Source organism: Apteryx rowi, unplaced genomic scaffold, assembly GCF_003343035.1.
Source record: "Apteryx rowi isolate R43461 unplaced genomic scaffold, aptRow1 scaffold_48, whole genome shotgun sequence".
NCBI classification, from domain to species: domain Eukaryota; kingdom Metazoa; phylum Chordata; class Aves; order Apterygiformes; family Apterygidae; genus Apteryx; species Apteryx rowi.
Window position 1 is genome coordinate 298,806 of NW_020450738.1, and position 22,649 is coordinate 321,454.

Consider the following 22,649-nt stretch of genomic DNA (forward strand, 5'->3'; position numbering starts at 1 on the left):
ATCCTATGTTGTGAAAGGACCATGCAAGCAAGCTTAAAAACTGTCAGCTGACTCATACCAGTATCATTTTACAGAATAATGAATTCTACGCTGCAGCTACGCTCTCCCTCTCTGACACTGAGCTACTGCTGAAAGAGTCTCTTCACAGCTGGTATCAGAGAGAGCTGGCACAAAGTTGCAACTGAAGGTAGGAAAAGCACTGCTTGAAGAAAGGTTGGTTGTTGCACCACTCCTGCTGTCTCTGCAAACCTCGCCATGACAGTAGGCAATTACAGTCAACCAAGTACTTCCAGTACTGTTCCTACTTGCTGATTTTCCAGCCCACAGAAGAGACTAGCATGAACCTCAAAGGCCGCTGCCCTCATGAACTCTTGCAGTCTATTTTGTTAGCTATCATATTAACTAGGAAGAGGATGCAGATATGCTGCTCGGTCCTCTTCCTCACCTTTGAAGGATAACACAAAGGTATGCCAAAAATTCAGGGAAGTGTTATTTATTTAATCAGCCAGGGAGGAGCTTTACACAAAAGCCAATTTTCTGAACCCACAATAAGAGTCAAGCAACACAAAAATACATTCAGTGATAGCTTCAGAACTAAAAGAAGTTCACACCATCAGCTGCCAGGAATGGTACAAACCAGTTCCCCAAACTGCAGCACTTCAACATCAATTTTCTGTTATAATCTTCTTTTAGTCTTGATTACTGCACCCAGCCACAGGACCCTCAAGCTCTTCTACAGTTGAAGTTACCAATCCTCAGCAATCCGAGTATCTTGACACACAATGGGCTCTTTCCACCCAAGTATTTTTCTTAAGACTTATACTTGGGCTTACCAGAATTGAACACAAATTTCTATTCCTTCACATCACCACCATCAGCAAACCAGTGCACAGAGTATTATTTATTCTCCCCATGGTGAAGGTTTACTGTTTAAAAAAAGAAAAGCCCACAGTCAACACATAGTTAATACAATAAATTTGAACAATTTCGTGTATCCTTGCCTTTTAACTATTAAAAGGTAAGGCACTGCCAGTACCGACCTAGACTTAGAACAGTTACAGCCTTAATGCTTTGCTCTAACCAGAACTCTCTTCAAATCTACCTGTATATGAGGAAGTTCTAATAGAACCGAAGCAAGAAATAGGAAGAACAAAACAAAAAAAAAGAAGAAGAAAAAAAAGAAAAATGCCTAGCCTCACTTCTGCTCAAGGGAGCAGATCAGAGGTCAAGCTCTGCATATTGCTTGCAAAAGCAGCTCTTCAGAATAGCAACTCTTATTCAGTCCAAGCACTAGCTGGCAAGTTCGCATCCCAGGCCAGCCACAGCTGGTACTGCCCAGGATGGGTTACCAGGAAGAGCCACCAGTTACTACAAAAGTACCCTGCCACTGCTCCTCTGTAAGGCTGCTGCATTGAGCTGTACACGCAGCAGAAGCTCGGGATGTCAACCTACAGGGCTATTCATCTGGCACCTGCTACCAGTGCTAAGTTTACTGAAGAAAAAAAAAAAAAAACTCTACACATTTTTCAGCTCGTGTGTGTTGTTCTGGTTTGTTTGCTGCCATGTACCGAGTTACTTACACAATGTTTTTGTTGCCTCACCACCCAGGCACCTTTCAGGTTTGTCAGCATAAAAGGACCAGTGAGATCAAGTCCCTTCCTGCCTATTTCCCTCTCTTCAAAACTATAAAGTCAATTATATAAATCAAGAAAAACTCAATGTGATGCAAATGTTTTTAATTGTATCAATAAAACCTGAAGGGATATGGAAGAGGTTAAATGCATTTATATTGATATATCTATCTCTGTATAGATATATTGACAGATATCTATATACAGCTATGTATTTTTAATGTGTGCGCACCTGTGTATTTAACCATATAGTTATATAGCTATAAAACTTGTGGATTAAAAGGTTTTCCTAATCTTAGGCAGGTTTTATTTTTAGGCTTTTCCAGTGCAGAAAATTATTACTAATTATGACAAAACAAGATAGCCTGTGTATTAATTCAGGAGGCTTATTTGAATTACTGCTAATATATGCTCATTGCTTCCAGATTCAGGGAATTAGACACAGTAGGAAACGCAATTATAGCTTGATCCTGAAAACCACTCAGATCCATTTAGTGAATCCTCCCACCTTCCCAGCGGACAAAGAGTCGCCAGCTCGATTACAGTCCTCTGCACCTTCCCTAGCACAGGATAATTCTATTTTGACCAGTGGTTATGGAATATAAGTTTCAATTACCATAAGAAGTGAAATCTGCTGTAAGAGTCTAAYTCATTTGTTAAAAGTTAAAGGCCAAAGAAGGTACTGCAAAATAACTTTTTTTTTTTTTTAAATAAAAGACAGTTCACCTGTGGGATTGGGTAGATGGGAARAAAACAGCACTTTTCTCATTGGTCTTGGAATAGTGTTCACGTTAATTTCAAGTTAAGAGAAGTGGACTTTTTGACCCTCTTTGACATTACAAGCACCACATATGAAAACCGCGAATGAAGATCAGTGGGCGTTAGCCTCATTGCTTTTGCGCATACCTCACTGCCAGGTGCATCTGTGATAGGCATCACTGAAGACATTCCAGATACTAAGGAAAAACAGCAAACCAAGCCCCAAGAAGCAGCTGCTCTACTAGCTGGCAGCCTGGCAAGGCTATCGTTTCATTAAGCAGCAAGGAAGCAGTTAAAGCATTCAGCAGTTGATTCCAGAGGTATTTTGTTCAAAGACATTAAAATAAATCTGATTATGAAGGTAGTAATGGCATTTTGTTCTTGTTAAGTCCAATTGGCAGACAGAACAGCAATTCCATGGCGAGTCTCATGATTATTTACGAATATTACTACATGCTTATACTATTTGCATTACTACAATACTTTTAAAGAATAAATTTAAAAACAGGGAAATTTTTCAAAAAGCACACACATGCCTTAGGTCTATGATTGACATTCAACTTGAGTATGCTATATTATCAATGAGAAATTCTTATCAGCCTCAAGCCACTTTTGATTACAACAGCTTACAGTCCACTTGAAAGTTTTACTAAACTCTTTCCTCTAACCCAAGTCCTTGCAAATTAGGACACTGCTTCCGCAGGCTGTGCCCCTGATTTCAAATCAGGCTGTTTAAGTGTCTGAAGTCTATCCTTGCCAAACCAAGGCCTAAATAACTCTTTACAAAAAAGGATTTAGTGGTAGTTCTGACTGCGAATTTGATGGCTACACTTAGCTTCATTAAAGAGTGCGCTCTGGAAAAATTTTGTCATGACTTTTCCCTTCAGGACCTGCTCAGAAAATGCAAACGATCAGACTGATATTCTTACTAAATGCCAAAATTTGTTCAGCCAGAACATAAAGCTCATAATTAGATATCAGGGTGTGAGGGGTGGGAGTTCACTCATCTTGAAAAAAGTTCAGCATCATCAAGAAAATGAAACAGCTAGAAAAGCCTTTGTGGCTTAACATGATCTCTTGAGAATAAAAACAGGATGTGAAATCCACAGAGGTATCAGTACATGCACACTCAAATTATGTTTTTTATACCATTTTCCAAGAGTCTGATTAAATCAGAAAGATGGTTACACTGCTGGGGAGGCTTGCATTTGAAGCCAAGATGCATCTACATCAAAGAAAAACCATTGAATCACTGTACAAATCATGCAGAACCTGCATATCCACAATTTAGCAAATGGTGATCAGACGAGGAGAGGGCCAGGCTAACCCTGCATTGAGGACTAGCTAATAAGCACCTAAAAGGAAATACAAAGGAACAACTCAAATCTTACATGATTTTCAGGGACTAAAGATAAACCATTAACTTCTCCTTAGGCCTGTCTTCCAGTTCTGATAACACCCTTAAGAGAAACCCATCATGATAGGAGCTGCAAACACGAAAGGATGCAAGTCTAAAAATGACTTTCCACTATGTGGAAAGAATGAATTTTCAAAGACGAAGGGGGAGGAAAGAATCAAACAAAACATTAGTCAGTTTATTTTTGTACACAAAGAAATTAGCTTTTAGCTGGAGGCTTGAAATTCATACTCCAGCTAAAACACATAGTAAGACTAGCAAAAGTTTGAGCAGTCAGCCTGGCAGACCACACAGAAGAACTTTCAGCCCCACTGGCCTGGGCCAAATGCAGATGCCCRATATAAGCCAAACCAGGCTGCGACTGCTGGAGCAGGGACAAAGGGGAGAAGGGTAGGCACACTCAGAAGACCACAGGGAAGGGGCGAGGGACCCACAAAACTCACACACACCTCGATCAGGAAGTCTACAGGGTCAATATTGTCCCCCCACAAACAACTCCCTCCCCCTCACTTCAAGTTAGAGTTCCCTTACAGGAAAACTAAGATCCCAGGCCTTAAAAATAAAAACCCACTGGAGAAAACACTCTGCTCACTGGGAGGCTGTGCCCCCCGTCACACACACACAACGGCAACACAGTGGTTCTGCCGTTTCCAACACTCAGCATGCCTCCATGGGGAGGCTAGAGCAGGAATTCGCCGTGTATCTTCAAGCAGCCATGAAATGCGCAAAAATAGTCCCTCTTCTTCAGGCAGTATAAAAGGAAAGACCTGAGCTGATGGAACCCACTTTGCTAATTCTTTTCTCATACAAACTGCTCAGTCACTCGAGTACATAAAACATTTGGAGTGACTGGATTGCTGCTCCAATTCAACCCTGTAGTAAAAGACAGTGAGCGATTTAAATGCAGAGGAAATGCCTGAGAAAAGAGAAGAAAGTCAAGTGAAGATGATGTAGAAGGTCTGATCTGCCATTGCAGTGTCAGCCAAGAGTGGCCACAGGAGACCTTTGTATTTTAATTTATGCTCTCTCCGCCAGGCTGCGGAGCAGCAGCTGCTGCAGCGAGAGCAGAGAACGCAGGGCTGTCAGCAGAGCAGACAGGAGGGTAGTCCTTATGCCTGCTACCCTGTGGAGAGAAGAAAGATAGCAGGAAAAGATTTCCCCAGCAGGGACCCCTCACTGCAAAAACAGATCCTGGCTGGCAGGAGCAAAAGCTGTCTTCTTCAGTGTGCCTCCACAGTATTAGTATGGAGCAGAAGTGGAAAAACAGACCCAGAAAAAAAACAAAAAAAAACAACGAATATGTATAAAAAAATTTAGATTACACTGCTTACATTGGATCCTATTAATGCTAAGAACCAGATTTTCTAGCAGTTACACCTTTGGGATTATATCTACTCACAAGCATTAAACCCAACTTGCAGAATGGTTTGTCTCTCAGTAATTCAGCAGAACGTATCATATTGAAGCTCAGGGCATCAGGCAGAACACAGTCATACAACAAGCGCTGAGGGGGGCCGGAGAGGGAACAACTCATTGATGCTTTCTTGGCAGCAACAATAAACCATTTACTTCACACACACAAAGAAAAGGGGGGGGGGAAGAGAACTTAGAAAAACCAAAACTATCAGCCAAACAAAACTGCCTTTAAAGCCCTAAGTGTTTGTTCCATTGTCCAMGTTTTCATTAAAGTGGTTCTAAAATAGAATCCCATAAAGCAAATAAAACAGATCTCAGGATGCAAGGCTACCAAACTGTTTTCTCAGGTCTATACTTTTTTTTTTTTTTTTTTTAATAAAGACTTCCTATAGAAACAGGAATTTAGATTAAAAAGTTGTTTGCCTGGAAATCTGAATCCCAATGGGATCAGACCATGGATCTTGGCCCTGGAAACAAGAACTTACAAAGGCAGTCAGAAGTACTCATTTATTTTAGCGAAACAAAAACTCTTAGAGCCCTGTAAGCCTATTTATATACTTTTTCCAAGCCTCATGTACTAGCTTAAATCTAAAGTATACCTTCTGCCTATATACTGACAAGCAACTTTAAAAGATCCAATTCTTTTGTCCAGAAGCATACCTTCAGGTAACCTAGCCCACTTTATTTCTTGTCTTCTATTAGCTCAGCCAGTGAGTAGTCACCTATGCCACTTGTGTTCTTTCCCCCTTACCACGAATATTATTCAAGTAARCAAAAAGAGTTTCACTCTTTATTTATATCAGAGGTCAAGTGCTGCGGTATAACGTAAGATGACTTCTGTAAATTTGCCTTGATTAAAGAGTCTGCTTGGGCCACAGAACAACCTTAGGGATTCCCGTTTCCACAGTCCTGTCTGGCCACCAAATCACCTCACCTACTCCTAACACAACATTGGTCTCTGCTTCAGAAACATCCTGGGCAGCGCTCTCCCAAAAGGCACAGATTTGCTTTAGGACACTCTCAGGGCCCGGACGAGCAATGAATTTTCCGCCTTTCTCAGAACATCTGTACCATGTTATCTGGTAGTTGAGGATGTGTTGCTAGACTCACTACTTGCTAAGGTAACAAGACGATAGGTAGCTCAGTAACACAGAAAACAGACAAACTTCAAGCACAAGCACAATTATGCTCTTTCTACTCAAGAAGATGTACTTAAACAAAAATTGCTTCTACCTAAAGCTTCTGCTCCAGAAAGGCAGAGCTGAACCAGACCATAATGGGTTTTAACATGCAGGTTAAACAAGGTATCAAGAACTTCTGCATAACAACCGAGTTTGAAACAGYGCTCAAGAACGGGAATTTGTGCTACTCAAACAAGACTGCAACACGGCTGCTGACACATCTGTGAAACAGCCAGAGGGCTTAACTAAACTGAATGTCTATTATGTATTAGTTTTCCTGTCAAAAAAAAAAAAGGATAGGTACAGCAGTTGAGCTTTAACAAAATAAACTGTTAGAATTTTCTCAAAAAGTAATAGAAGGGAAAAATCTGATGATTTTTCCTGAGAACATCCTTCAGAATATCTGTTCATCTCCCAGATACTGTTCTAGTATTAAATAAGGATCCCCCATAACCAATGACAGAATAAAATAAGAATGATTTGGGGAGCTAGGCTTGTTGGTTTCTTCCTGTTGGGTGACAGAAGGACAAAAAGATGAAAAAGGACCGAACTGGGGGCAATTGCAATCCCACATAAAAACTGCTAACAGAAAGACTATTTATTATCAAGGTACAAGAGCAGGTATTTCTCTATTAAACATGGCATGGASTGAAAATGGTTAATTCATAGTAATTGAAGGAGCTGTGTAAAGATCCAACTAGGTCACCATCTGGAGACATACAGCTCTTTTTCCCAGAAGCAAGCTTTTTGGTCTGTGACATCCAGCTGCAGTTCCCTTGGACTAGTACACTTGCTTGGTTTTGTATGCTCCCTACATTTGTAATTCAACCATCTGAACTACCAAGAAGGAAGAACATATCGAAGATTTGTTTCTTCATGTTACTGTGTTGAAAAGGGTAGAGGGAGAAGAGGAAATGTTTCAAGCCACATTTTTCAGATGCCAGATTTTCACAGTTGTTTCACGGAAGGTAAGTTATATGTACATGACAGTTAATGGAACTCAAGCTGGAGAATGCAGTACTAAACACTGAAATTCGCCTCTGCTAGAAGTAACCCAAAACTAACAGGGAAAGGTACAACTAACAACTGGATGCCAYATATGTTACAAAGTTAGAGCTTCAGGGGGCGACTCGAAATCCATACAAAGAAAAATCCATCCAGGGATACTAAACACAAAGACCCTAACTCCGGCTCTGAAAGGCTAAGGGTTCAGAGCATACTCCCTAGGAATTATCACTACCTGCTTGCCTTGTTCTTATGCTTTTCATCAGGTATTTACCACTGGCCATTGTTCAAAGGATATTTATCTAAATGGACCTTTTGTCTGGGCCAGTCCAACCACTATGTTCCCTTTGTTGCATTTCTGAAAAGGTTCTTTGAGGAGTACCTTGACAGTGCTGCCTTATTTTAGTTCCTTTCTAGATCAGGAAGTGCTTCAATCCAAAAGTAATGGTATAGCTGAGGGAGAAAGAAAGGGGAGCTTGACTAGAGCACCTGGCAGCAGACCACCTATAAAAGCTTCAAAAACAACTGCCCTGACCAGCCCTGTGCAAGTTTTCTTTTTTGCATTGTACCTAAATCCAAGCATTTGCCCTTTAATTTTAAAGGTGAAATGCCCCCTTTTGGGGGCAAAACATAGTTTAACAAACAACTATAACAACAATATATAAAAAGAATTAAATCATTCCTTTCACTTAAATTCAGGTAAAGTAACATATCTTCTTCAAAATTTCAGAGTAACCTTTAATAAAACACAAAATGAATTCCAATATTCACTTTGAAACTTCAGGCATTTAGGCTATTGCCCCTTTTGCTCCCAGTTTCTTTATTGATGATTAAASTCTGCTACAACCACTTCACAAACGCACACTTTAATAACCTCACTGTGTTCTCATTCCGAACATCGAGCACTCATCTTGAAGTTTTCCCAACAGTTACAGAGATCACAAAGTCCAAACTGCTGGCATTATCTCAGGTCAAGTCAGAAAGAGCTTGTATTAGACACTTTTACATTCACCCCAAAACTCAAGGGGGGGGGGAGGGAAGCATACCTTTATTACCACCTTAAAGTACAACAGAAATACCATCCCAGGCAAACTCATATTGAGTAGCACCAGACACTTGTATTAATAGTTTAGTTTCCATACCAATAACTTTTAGAGTAACTGTAGCTCTTCAGATTTCAACATACCTTTCACCATTCAGGCTTTCCTACTCAATCTAGGGTTGATGGAAGGTATTATTGATAAACTAGCACTTCAAGGTTAAAGACCTTGTGAACAATATGGAACTGACAATGTATCCACAGGCTTAAGGTGAAATAATCTCAAGGGACAACACATTGTTCAGTCTACAGTACTTTTTTCAGACACTGGCCTATCCACAGAAATGGCCAATGAAGCCAAATGCCAGTTGCAGGAGTGGYGTTTGACATGGGCAGCTTTCACATAAGCCACGTAATTTTAACCACTGCTGGYGGTTTCAGCAGCAAAACGGCCGAGTGAGTTTTCATAGTCACATCCTCATCTGAGGGGAGCCCTTTTCCTCCTGTATCACTGCTCGCCMGCCCCTCAGTGGGTTTACTAAGTCATTACTTTACACCGCAGGCTGGGATAMAAACTGTTTAAACTGTGTTTGCTGGCAAGGACACCATCTCAAACTGCCCACTCAGACTAAAAAGTAAGACCCCCCCAAACTACCTTTAGATTACATGGGACTCCAGCTGGAGATGAAAAGAAGATTCAAAGAGATGCCTTTTTAGCACAGCTTTCTTGCCGTGCAGAACACAGGCCATAACTGTATAAAAATGTCCCCCCCCCCCCACCAGGTTGCCAACACACACAAAATTAATGGAAATCAAGACCACATAATTRATCTTCAAATAAACACTTTTTCAATTCCTTACCATTAAAACCCATCTTGAGCTTGTTTAATGGAGTTGTAGCTGCATTGATRTATTGTTTCTTCGCACTCCAGACAAAGGAGAACAGGATTCTTTCCTCCAGGGAACTCCCTTGCACTGAACCTAGGCAAAAGGCAAGGCTCAGCACATCTCCTCCAAAACCCTGGAGCAGTTTTTGGCTCCATAGGTTAATTTTAGCTGTTACATTTGAAGGTGCATGATACCAGCAGATTAAGGATTCAGTGCAGTAGCTCAGAAGTTCTTGATCTCTTTTGGTGGTATGAACAGTCCAAAAAGAAGGAATGTTAATTTTGCCTTTTTTTTTTTTTAAGGTTATCAGTAAGAATCAGTTTTATATTTCTTTAAAACTTACCTTAAAGGTAAAAGGAAGGGTTGTGTTTGTTGTTCATTTTTAACAGTATTGAAACCATTGGTATTAGCACAGACTATAACTATCTGCTTATACTGAGTTACCACAAACTGCTGGAAGGACCTGACAGTAGAAATTAAATACAATATTCATCAAGTTCTGCATTTAAGTAGACATTTTTCCATTTCCTCTATCAATCACTGAAGCATAACACACRAATATAACCAGTCCAATATGTTCGGTTTGCATTCAACTATAAACTGATTTACAGGCTTGATTTATATGCATAGCTTCTTTTATACTTTGTTTACAGAAATTCTTTTATCTGCCACACCAGCTTACTCAGTAAGACACCACTAGTAATAGCTGGATGTATTTCATGCAGAAGCCATTATCTTTAGCCTAAGAYGTTGTTAAAGTTCAGAAGCCATTACTAAAGTGTGGTGATTTCTTATGTGGCTAATGGTAGACCACATGAGTAGCAGTACTTAACAGATAGGGATTAGTAGCATCCATTGGACACAGATTTATCATTAAGTTGCTGCTATTAATATGTGCCTAGCAGAAGCAGGACTCGGTACTCAAAATGATACAGTACTATGAACCACTAGTTACAAAAAGCACCAGCAGCTACCAGCAGCTACCAGCTTGCTGTCCAGATGAGTGGGAAGGCACATGGCTTTCCACAGCTGATCAGTCAGCACTAGTTTCTCTAAGCTCTTTCATACGAGCACACCACTACTATAAAAACAGAGAGAAAACAATCAGCTGTGGATGAGCCCTGCATGCTTCAGCAACTAAATTATCTCAGTGCCAGAAGTATTTGATTCACATGTAGCTCCTATTATTCAGGGAAAGCATTCGTTTAAAGGTCCAAAAYTGTCAGATAGGGTACTGCTGAGACACAGGCCAGCAGACGTGCTGCCTGATAGGCTCCGTTGTTCTTGGCCATTGCCTCTTGGTTGGACTGCAGAGTATCACCCTTTTTGTCAGCTCTTAGCTCTTTAGATGGACTGAAGTAATGACTCTAGCTCTTTTGAAAGTCTTTCCAGTGTTTTGTTTTGGCATGTCATTGGGTGTCCCCCTCCCCCTTTTTTAAGACATTGCTTGAAAACCAAGGGCCTAATTATGCAGCTGTCACCAAGTGATTCCCACTGAAGTCAACAGGAGCTGCTCCTAGCTCATATGCAGAGACCTGTAACAAGGCCCCAGGTATTTACAGTGCTGAAAGCCTTTGTGCTCTATACCCTAAGCGGATGGAGACAAGCTATGCAGGAGGTTCATTCAAAATTAATACATCAGTAAGTGGATGAGAGAGAGGGAAGGCACTTAATAATTGATCCACGGTTTGTTTTCTGTGAATTCTGAAATGTCTTTATGTACACATTTGTTTTGGTTTGTGTTTATTTTTTAAAGCTAGAGAGTTTTTAAACTAGAATAAAGTTCTATTAAGAAAATGGAATGGAATAATGAGTGAGAGCACCCTAAGTGGCACTTAGATATCAATAACTACAAAAAGATATCTACCCAGCAGGCAACATGGAGAGATGGAATAGAAAATGAGGCAGTTTATTCATTCAGTCAAAATATGACAACCTTAAGACTTTTAGAAGGTTCCATTCTCAAAGTAAAATACCTCCTGTTCTTTGAACAAGACACAGTATATTCCATGCCCCTACCCTTCCACAGAAAAGTTGCAAGTTTCTCTTCTCACCATCAGCAAATACATTTATACAGAAGTCCAATCCCACCCCATAATGGAGACAAAGTCCACCCTTCCACCTGATCAGCTCCTCCAAACTCAAGCTAGGAGTCTAATCCTGCTTGCATGAACAGCTTTGACAGCACAGCTACTCCAAAATTGCTCTACATCACTCTGGCTTTGTAAGCACAGTCTGCAGTCATTTTAGGAATAGGTTACACTGGCAGATTGGCACAAGATAGTCATTTAGCATAAATGTGAATCTGACCCCAATGCACTCTGGAGATTTACATAAATAGCAGTACTTTCTCTGACAGGTCTCCAAAAAYACAAAAATGTCACACCAACTCTCAACTTAAAATATGTAGGACTTTCCAGTATACTTCTAAAAAGTATAGCAGCAGCAACCACCACCACCCTCATTTCATTCCACTCCTGCACGCCAACCTCAAGTAACATTGAGACCCTGAGCTTCAGAGCAGCAAGCTCTGGTTCAAAAGGAGTTCACAGTAGGTCCCTCATTTTGAGCTATGGTTCAAAAAGAAGTCACAGGAGATCCCTCAAGTCTTTGCTGACTATGCCAGTCTTTAACATAGTTCCATCAATTCCACCTCACCATGGCTCTACGTGTCCTACATGGCTCATTCCTGCAGCAATTATCTGTGAAGCAAAAATGTGAAATTCATTACACCAGAGACAGATCTGCATGTACAGTTTTGATATTAATCGGCCTCACAGCTGGACATATCAACTAAAAAAGTATCATCTATGCAGGTATTATTTGGGAGATCTTGCATTAACACTGAGGAGGCTGGCTGTTTCAAAAGGAGATGCTTACACATCCCATTGAAAAAAGGCACATGCTGTTTATGGAGTAAAGCTGTTTGTCAAGTAGGAACAAGGGCCTTAGAAAAGTGTACAAAAAAAGCTGCTGATGATCATTACTCCTCCTTGCCACTCTCCTGCAGAGGGGTGGCAAAACTCCAGTGACAGAGTCAACAAGCTGCACCTATACAAAGCCTGCTCAGAGCACTGCAGTGTATGCACAGAGGTGGCTGCGGGCAAACTGAGAGTACAGAACTCAGGCTGGGCTTTCAATTTCAGACCAAAGGAGTAAAAACAGGCACAGACAAAGTTAGACACAAAAAGGTCTACTTTGGGGAATGCTACAGAGAGAACAGCCTCTTAYTGCAAACTCGAGTAGAGCACAAACTGAAAGGAGGGCAAAAATAACAAGAATCAGGTATTTAGAAGAGACATGGTAGTTTATCCAGGCAGTAATCATCTGCCATTGATTAAAAACACAAGTAACAGTGGAGTTGCATCTATCATTGCTGTCATTTACTAAGGATGACATTTAAAATATACGTGAAATACTGGGTGAGAAATCCTAGCTACATACAAGGCTCTGAGGTTGAGAAAGACAAAGGCAAAAGCTGCTGTTGCTCACAGCTGCCCATTTACCTCCACCAGATGTTAGCACTCCTACAGGAACAACTGGTAGGGATAAGGAGATGGGAGATCTCCTTATGGAGAGATATTGGGGGCGGGAGGGGGGAATAGGAGAGCACCTCCAACAGAAGACAGGCGTGGTCAGATGGGAACAGCAACGCCTTCAATTCCTTAACTAAATGATATTGCAACAGTGGCAAGAACCCTTCATTAWCAGTCTCATCAAAATTGGGATTTGTTTTATTTCCTGTGCAAAGCTATTAACTACATCAGCTCAGGAACTGCTTCCTCTGCCACAGGGATGAGAGGGGTTTAGGAAAAGGGAAGGAGRAGACCAGAGGGTAGCCAGGATGTAAGCCATGTGCAATGTAATTGGCTTGTGTTGATGAGTCAAACACACTAGTTACTAGCACAGAAAAGATTCTGCATGATAAAAATTTGATTCAGATGCCACTCTGAACCTTTAGGCTATCCATGCAGGGGTTTTGCCTGTTTTCAAAACAACAGGACACTAAGAGGAGTGAGAAGACTTACATGGAAAAGATAACTTTTTAAACCAYAGTCAGTCCTGCTTAGCTGAAGTGGGAACACCATTAGTGACACTGCTAAATCTTGCACCAGCAGCAGAACAGTGGAATACAGTCAGAGGAAGATCAGCGCAAAAYGACCTTCTTTCCATGTAATAGCAGTTAGATGGGTTTCCAGACTCTCCAAGTGCTGCTTCTAGGCATATAAGTCAATGAGAACTTATGCTGTAGCAAGTAAGGAATTAAAAATTGTGTGTGTATTTATATAAATACACACACGAATGAAAATCTCTAAATGTTTACTAACCACTGTTTGCAACRAAGCCATTAAAAGGATACTCAGGGATCGATAATCATGGCAAACACCCTTTGCTCTGCAGAAGATTTGCCACTTCTTCCGGAAGACCACTCCAATGGAGCATTTTATTACGGAGGGTGGTATGGTGTTTGGAACATGTATGGGAAGAAAAAGAAACCAGAGAGGTRGATGATGGAGTTGTGCACTTAACGTTCAGAGTAAGCACACATTACAAGAAGCTTGGTAGAAAAAGCAGTGCTAGTCTTTCTCCAACATCATGGAGCAATTAGGAGAAAACAGAAAATAGCCATAAGTCTTCCTAAAGTAGAGGAGGATCAAAGTGCACTGGAGGAGCATCCTAAGCAGCACGTATGTCTATGTAACAGTCCTCACTGGACTGAGCTGAGCATTAATAAAGCATCATGTCTGATGTCTCTGCGTATTCCACAGTTCAAAACCACTTAGCTTATTGGAGTTGAAACAGGCTGCACTTGCATAATCTCTTTAATACAGGGAAAGAAGGAGGTGGTCCTACCACCTTCCCATACTTGACTCTTGCAGCTAAACAGCAAGCTGATAGGAACTGACCCCAACAAGACACAGTTCCCAGTCAGATTTGGTTACTGACTGGTTTAAGCCCATTCACAGGTCAGCTGTACTAACATTTGGTTCTGCAGTCTTGCACCAGCTCCAGCTGTTTGCCGCCCCCTGCTCTCATGCTGACACTAGAATTTGCAAGGCAACGCAGAAAAACCAGTTGTGAAGAAACTACCCTAACCAAAGAAGGAAGTGGCCCAGCTATGGAAACAGGTCCTCTCAGCCATTAAGAGCAAAAAAAAAAAAAATGGGGTTAGACTATTAAGAAAGCATCAAAACTTCACATCCCCCTGGATGCCCAGAGAAAGACAGAAACAAGAGGATGTTGGTTATATTAAGCAATATTGATAAGAACTAGATTTTAGTCATTTATTAACTGTAATCATAAATACATTTATAAGTATATACAAACATTCTTTCTACCTAAATCATATGGCTGAATTTTCACATAGAAACAAATGATATAACTCCTCAGATAACAGGCTTCCTAATTTTAAAGACTGCTGTTCTTCCCTTTTACCATAATTATTATTGGACTGACTCTGAATTCACATGTACTTCTTTAGACTCATATCCAGGTAAACTGGCAATCAGTAAGAGAGCTTCTATGAAATTCTCTTTTACCCACAGAAGAAGGGAGCCCTTCCAGTTGTATATTTCCGTGGTGAAAAATAGTTTAAAAAAAATCCTTACTTTGTGCACAGCAGAGCACCTCAGTATACTCCCAGTTGAGTTTGGCCAAGGAGAGTTGCCAACCCTCATGTATCTTCCTAATTAGCCAGGAGGRCTCAATTTTTGCAATTGCTCCCTTTTCTAAATCCTGTCCTCTAGCCTGAAACACTGTAACCAYGTGACATTGCGAAGAGCATACTATGCAAACTTAAGAAGGATTTCTCCTGAGGTGTCACACCACTGATGTGAGCATGGTATGATGCAACAAGACTTCTGCCGTACATTATCTGTGATCTTTTATCTCAGTGTCTCTGCTTTTATATACAAAACATTTACAGCAYATAGCAGGAAACCCCTTCCAGCTCTTTTTACCACAGCTGGTGGGAAAACAGAAGACAAGAAGAGATGCAACTCAGCAAGAGGGAAGCGTGGAGAACCTACTCTCAGAAAGCTCAATGTACTCCCAGGGGACACGTACATAAAACAAAGGTGTCCAGACTGGCCGACAGGGAGAACCTGTGATGCAGGCTACAACAAAATGACCAATACTAGATGGGTATGCTAGCAGTGACACCCTGCACCACGCTGCTGCTTCTTTCCTTTGGGGAGAGAACTTGGTTGAAAGAGTCTGCCCTCTTGACACAGAAAAAGCGAGCCCTGACATAAAACGATGCTCCATGTCACAGAAAATTTGACCTAAATGAAAGTGAGTTAAGCTGGACTCCAACTAAACACAAGCCTTTAATGCTAGGAAATGCCCAGTAGGCTGAATTATTGCAAGTATCCTTGCAATCTCACTATTTCTATCATATTCATTACCCTGCACAAGCTACTGGGCCTATGACAAAAGATATTCACAGGTTTTAACTCACTAACAATATATTCAGCAAAAACAAAAGACAAGAAGCCTCTATGAACTTCAAGTATTTCATATATCTGAAGGCATCCAATCTCCCTTTAGTTCTTTCAGTACAATACTACAAAGAAGCACCAAACACCCTTAGGCATAATTTTACTTGCCTGTTGAGAGAGAGGAGAACATATTTAGGCAGAAGTTCCTGCAATCCTTTGATTTTCATACAAGTAGTTTTGCTGTTGATAAAACAAGAAGGCAAGAAGTATGGAGTAGGTACACAAATGCATTTTCATAATATGTACTTGCCTCATTGCAAAAAGAAGAAAAAATCCTCTACCACCATATATCAAGAACTTTGCTTGAAATGATTTTCAATATTATTTGATGTAATGGAGCCTTCACTAGGAGCAGAGGGATTTTCAAAGCCTGGAAGAGGCATATTGATTTTTCCCAGTTCTGCGGGAAATTGACAGTTCATAAGATCCTCCATGTGTACTGAAATACTTATTCTAAATGCTGTCCAGAGGAAAGTGGCTGAAAGTTGAAACACTAGCCAAAAAATGTGTGATGTGGAGATTGATGTGTATTAAAAATAAATAAATAAAAACCACTGCTGTTACTCACCTCATTTATCTTATACAGCTAAAGGAGTCGGATCTGACTGTTTTTAGCACCCTCACAAGCCAGGCCATCTGGAGGTTATATGAGATCACACTGAGTCAGAGTTTGATACCAAATCAAGCCCCCCTGGCTTTCTTTAAGCCTCAGCGTTTGTGACATTTAAAAATGCGGACATAAAGAAAGGGCTGGACTGCTGCAGATCTCTGTGCTTTACACAGGGCAGTGATCCAACAGTGACACCCACCCACACTGACCCTTACGCCTGTACAAAGTCCTACTGAAATCAGTGGAAATCTATTCCCATGATGATCCATGACAGAGGCTTTTTTTTGGCAGTAGTGGCAAAAGAATCATAAAAATGGGATTTTTTCCAAACTCACAGAATAGAACAATGGAAAAGAAATAATTAGGCCTCAAACAAGCAAAGAACAATCTGTGTTTCCTGAACTTTCTGCTGTAGGACAGTAATGGAGCACAATTCAGTAAATCAGTAAAAAAGAATAACCTTTCKTCATTTAATTCATTCTGTATTGCATTGCAACAATGTTTTCATATTTTTTAGTGAGAAAAAGATAGAAACTTGTGCAAAACTACAAATTCACTGGGAAATGCTAGCTAGTGAAGAAGTCAGCTATTTAAAAAAGTTTAAAAAAATACATTACTATATTGGAAGGCACTTTCATGGTTAATGTTGACAGTCACTTCAGGGTCATCACTAATAGAGCTTTGTTACCACATGAGCTGTTCAGCTCCTCGCTCTTGCCTATACCAATAAAACAATTACAGTCCTATTGACAGGCCACTACCCATTCATTTGAGAGGCGTGCCGCRTATTTTGGGCAATGCAAAGTAAAAAGACCAGTTCTACCCTGTAGCATTATACTTTAAGACTGGCATTCCCTACCTGGCAGTCTGGACACCTTTGTTTTATGTACGTGTCCCCTGGGAGTACATTGAGCTTTCTTTGGGTTAAAAATTATTCTCTTACCTCCAGTTTTAATTGGAACCAAAACATAACATCTAAAATGTTTAGAGCATATATTCATGGGTTACTGGCCTTGGTTAATGGAGTACAAACTGTTAAAGTATTTGGACTGAATATTTAATGACACATCAGCTGCTTGCTCCAAATTTTAAGTTGTAGCCTCAATGACAAATATATTTTATAAGGCATTTTCAGCAAGAAATATATTTGTAGGAATGAGGTCTGGAACAAAATATCCTACAAATGTTGTTTCACTAACTGCAAGCTCAAGTTTTTTTTCCCTTACTAATCATCAATCACTTGTGTCCTTACAGAGTTTAAGGAATAAAGAAAATAAAGCTTGCTAAGAAGTACTTCAGAATTATTGTAATCTATGGAACTAGGTCGTTGCAAATGTTCTTTAAGAAGAGAGTATATACTAATTTTCAAGTTCTCCTCCACTGAATATAACAGAGTTCCTTACATCATTCTTCTTCCCACTCCCCACGTAGAGAGGAAAAAAAAAATTCCATTTGAAAATTACCCTATATCTATTGAACTACTTACTACCAAATTAAGGTAGTATGCATGCTTTCATAATCCAGTGCTACAGAACATGAATCTATTGCCTTTATTATGAAAACATTATCAAGACGCAACAAGGTAGACAGGACTAGGACCACAATGATATGTATTTATATATATAAATTATTCACAGTTTCACTCACAGAAGTAGTCTATAAAGGTTGGGAGTGCCTATACTCAGGCTCCTGTTGACACGCATGAGCACTTCTCTGATCAGGACTCTAAAGATTCCAGACTTATTCTTGAAACTCTGAAATAGCGAGTTTCACTTGGTGGCACAGCTGTGCTAGTACAATCATGGTGGGAAAACAGTAAATATATTTACCAAATTCATAATACTTCTCTTCTCCTGTGAGTAAGCTGCATTTGATAGTTCCAATAATACTAATTTGACACATGTTGAAATCCAACATGAGAAGTTGTGGAATTAATCACAATTATTTTTTTCTAGCACTTAGTCTTTTCCCCTTACACTTGTTCAAACTTTTATAAACTAGAAACATGAAATAGTTTAAAACAATAAAATATTTATAAATACCTAGTTTTGGGAAAACAAATACTTCAGAGGAAGGAAACAGCTTCATCCATGCTCCCCATCTATTTCTTTGCGCATAACCGATGCTACAGACTACTACAATGTTATGGGGAAGGCAGGGGAAGGAAAGGAAAATTTTATTCAAAGAATGACCTCTACAAATATGAAACAAAGCCACTGGAGCCAGCACAGTTACTCTAGTTTCATATGCCTTTAAAAAATTGGGGCTCTGTCTGCTGAAACAGACACTGAGGAATTCAGGAATCCCAAGCTCACAGTGTATCTAGTTCATWAATATGTACTATGTACATCACCACCTTTTAATGTTACAAAACAGTTGTCCGTTTTCTCTGAGACAAGCATTGTTCTGTTTGTGGCAGAACCCCTTGTGAAATGCTCTCCAAGCTATCTCAGTGCTATTAAAAAACTAAAAAATAGATACTCTGAATCATAAAGGGGGCAGGGGAAGTGATCAGAATGTCTTTTCACTTCCACTGAAAGGATATCTTCCCAAAGTAATTTTTTTTAAAGACCAAATGTTACCCAATGCATTTGAGAATTGCACAGAACAAGTCTCACAACAACAATTTCTATTTTCATTTATTTAACAGTGGCAAGGGAAAAATTATATAACCAAAACTTCCTTTTCGGATATCTGAAAACCAGCTGCCATTGGAAAATGATTTTCTGTCCCTTTGAGAGCAAACTATCAACAACGTACAAAATTCAACAAACAGTATATTTGTTGTCCCTCCCTCAAAGGTCAGTGCACTTTTCCAACACTTTTCCCATAACATACTTACATAACCTTATTCAGTTTTCTTTCTGATATCTTCCTGTAATTCAGAAGACTATTTAGACTCCCATATGGTTACCATCAAAACCAGCAGATGCCTAGCAAATTAAAACACAAATTATGACTGGTAATATGCTGATGCATCATAATTGCAGCATACCTCACAACTTAAAGTGAATCAAGACAAAGCAAAAGCTTTTGTCTGAGGTGTCCATGTATTCTATACATGTTTCGTACTAGCTTAGAGTCAGAGGAATCAAGTTTAGTTTAACTCTGAATTTAAATCTACAGTATTTATTCATAGTTTCCATCAACTACAGCAAAGGACAGAGAGGGACTTGGAACATTTATTCCTGGAACCGTAAGTCAGCTCAAAACTGTTTTGCAAAAAAGAGAAGAGGAAAGAAGGGGAAATGGTTCTTGCCTTTCGGGAAGCATAGTGGCTTACTTTTACATTTGCATTATACCTTTGACATCATTCTACATGGAAGTCTAAAAGAAGGGGTGGGGAGGTGTGAGTTTGCTTTTTTAGCTACAGAAAACTGTTTTCCAATACCTTATAGTATGCATTCAGCTGTCATCTAAAGCAGAGTACATTACAGTTTACCTAGACAAAGACATAAGGGCTCATCAAAAACAAAAACACACACACACACACACAAACCACAGACTATTCCACCAGCCTAGAAGGGTAGCGAACATCATTTGAGGCGCTTTCATACAGACGCTATGCTAGTCAAGTTAAAGCACAGGCATGTGCCCTAATGAACAATAAGCAGGAGAGCGACAGCTGAGCAAATGAAAGAAACACAATATCAAGTTCTAACTCTTTGTTTAAATTCATTTGTGCCTATTTGGTCTCAGTACCTAAATCTTACTTTGGAGAAAGGCTATCTGTGCAAGTGTCAAACAGGCACCCTCTTCCATAAGAGCATTACATGATAGACAACTTATTTTATGAGATTGTACTTTCAGCATGCTTCCCAACTTCAATTCTGGATTTCAAAAAAAGAAGAAAAAAAAAAAGAAAGCTTGCAAATATATCTAGAATACTAATTATGCACAAACTCAGAGGAAAACATTCTCTTCTATAACAGTATGAAATACATACAGCTGGACAAGAACACATTATCTGAGGTGAAAGACTAAGAATTCTCTCCTAAAGAGCATAACGTCACCTTTAGTTAAAACTAAAGATATAGTACTAGAGTGCAACTTTCACGTATTTATTATTTTAACAATTCAGTTGTGTTTCTTTATGGAAAAAAAATGAGACTAGCAAAAAAACGAAAAATTAGCAGAAAAATTTGACAATTTATGTCATCTGTATTCCAGGAGATATAAAGCATCCAATTTTTTTCTAATATCTTCAGTTTAAATAGCATGTACAGTCAATCCCAATATAATTTCAGTAGGTTTATAATATTCTTCTACTCAAGGCATGGACAATTTTCTTCTCAGAACCATTAATCTTCCAACTTGGTTCCATTCATTTTTAAGTCCGTTGTTTTATGATGCAGAATAGAAAATATTTTTCTGTTTGTTTATATTAAAATTTTTAAATAATGTGTTAAAACCAACATAAAATAAAGCCTGGGCAGAAGTTTTAACAAAGGTGTACTATATATCTAAGTGTCTGCAAGATCCCTGGAAGAGATGATGGGGTTAATGCAATGACCTCTTTACCATTTCAATCTATTTACAATGACTTACACTAGTGGCTATTTTTGATTATCACTCTCTGYGCAAAGCCAACCAAACTTGCATTTGTATTTACAGCTTTTCTGGCCCAGTTTCATGACAGAATATTGAACAGTTTGCTATGAATTCAATAAAAACAACTTTAAAATGTATTCTGTAARAGTCAGTGCCTACATTTTCACTCCAACTCATGAGAGACATGGTAATAAATGCAGGCTTTCTCATAAAAGATAACAATATTCTGAAGAAATGACTGAATGAGACAACAGTAACTCTGAACTCTTATAATGTGCTTTTTGTTCGTGGATCTCAAGAAGTTTAGCCAAGGACACAAATGAGATGATTAGCCTTTTGCAAAACAGGAAATCTGTAAGCAAGGGCCACACAACAAGCAAATGGCAGAGTGGGCGATATACTCAGGTCTTCAGATCACCAYTCCAGCAGTCTGAAGCCGTGTGGTCTAGCAAGATATCCTTTAACCCGTTCAGTTACAACGGCAGAACATCTGCCATCATGCAAAAGCTGCACTGTGCAAGCCTCAACAGCACATGAAGAAGAAAGTGACTGGCCACAAAATACCTAAAGCATACTGCTTCCCCACTTCCACCATCCACACAGTCAGTCTTCAGAGAATAAAGTGTTTATGTATATTTTATCATTATCTCCTTCCTTTAGTCCAAAGACATGGCACACAAGTCTTCCTCACACTACTCATTTCCCGTTGAAAAAACATCTGTGTTCACAGCACCATCCACTCACTCGTGGGAATCAAAACAAAAAACAGGMAGGTGAAGAAAACCATGGCAAACTTGACCATTAAAAATCGAGCAGATAATACAACAAGAACAGCTACTACAGGGTCAGAATAAAGTTTGCAATAGCTCATCACCATAGGTTTATTTCTTCTGCCAAATAAACATTGAAATCAAGGTCTGCGACTGTACCCAATTTCACTCTAGTAGTTTAACTTTCTTGATTAAAGAAAGATATTTAATTATAAAAGTGTCACTAATCAAAACTGTCCTCTTCCAGAACACCCTCCCCAGACATCTTTACTTTCCAGGAACGCAGAAACAAGGTTAGCAATGAACACTTGTGAGCCACATAACCATCTTCCTCTATTTTCAGCAGGATGATAAGGGTAATCACAACCTCAGTACTGGCATGAAGGTTTCTCTCCTTCCCTCTTCACCACCATCATCCATAGCAAAATTGTTTCCAGCTGACCTTTATTGGCCAAAGACAACAATAAACCAAATCTGTACTCAACTTGCTTTCAAAGCCCTCAAAACACATCCACCCCACCTGGGTTTGCGCACATTTGTCATTGCTAAATGGCACATCTCGTTGGAAGAGTGGCTTGTACATGTAAGTGCCTTCCTCCAGCTCTAACACCATATACACAGCAGAAACTCAGTCATTTACACCTGTGGGAGAACACTCACCCCCTCCCTCGAGTTTGGAAAAATGCAACAAAAACCTCTTGCTTCTCTTTCAAGCCCCACAGATGGGGAAGATGCTAGAAACACTACTATATGCAGGCTACATTTCGCTACGCAGCTCTGCCCAGTGCTGGAATGGTGCAACAAGACCCTGCGCAGGCAGGAGACCGAGCAGCGCAGCCCAGAACCCCTGCGAAAGCCCAGCCGAGCCTCCCGCGGGCTCCT

At 39.8% G+C, this 22,649-nt stretch overlaps 1 protein-coding gene across 7 annotated transcripts in view; it reads right to left on the bottom strand.

Moving 5' to 3' along the window:
- Window positions 1–22,649, bottom strand: part of TSPAN5 (tetraspanin 5) — a 90,076-nt gene that overhangs the window by 66,239 nt on the left and 1,188 nt on the right. The window contains exons 1-3 of one of the 7 annotated variants that reach the window (XM_026078404.1): window positions 19,838–19,883; window positions 19,289–19,379; window positions 9,310–9,429 (exon numbers count right to left, since the gene is read on the bottom strand). The exons of 4 other annotated variants lie outside the window; for them this stretch is intronic. In XM_026078404.1, coding sequence (XP_025934189.1) covers window positions 9,310–9,312 — 3 coding nt within the window. In that variant the 5' untranslated portion in view covers window positions 9,313–9,429; window positions 19,289–19,379; window positions 19,838–19,883. Of the gene's footprint in view, window positions 1–9,309; window positions 9,430–19,288; window positions 19,380–19,837; window positions 19,884–22,649 lie in introns of those variants that run through there. 2 more of the 7 variants (XM_026078403.1, XM_026078402.1) reach the window with 2 other exon arrangements.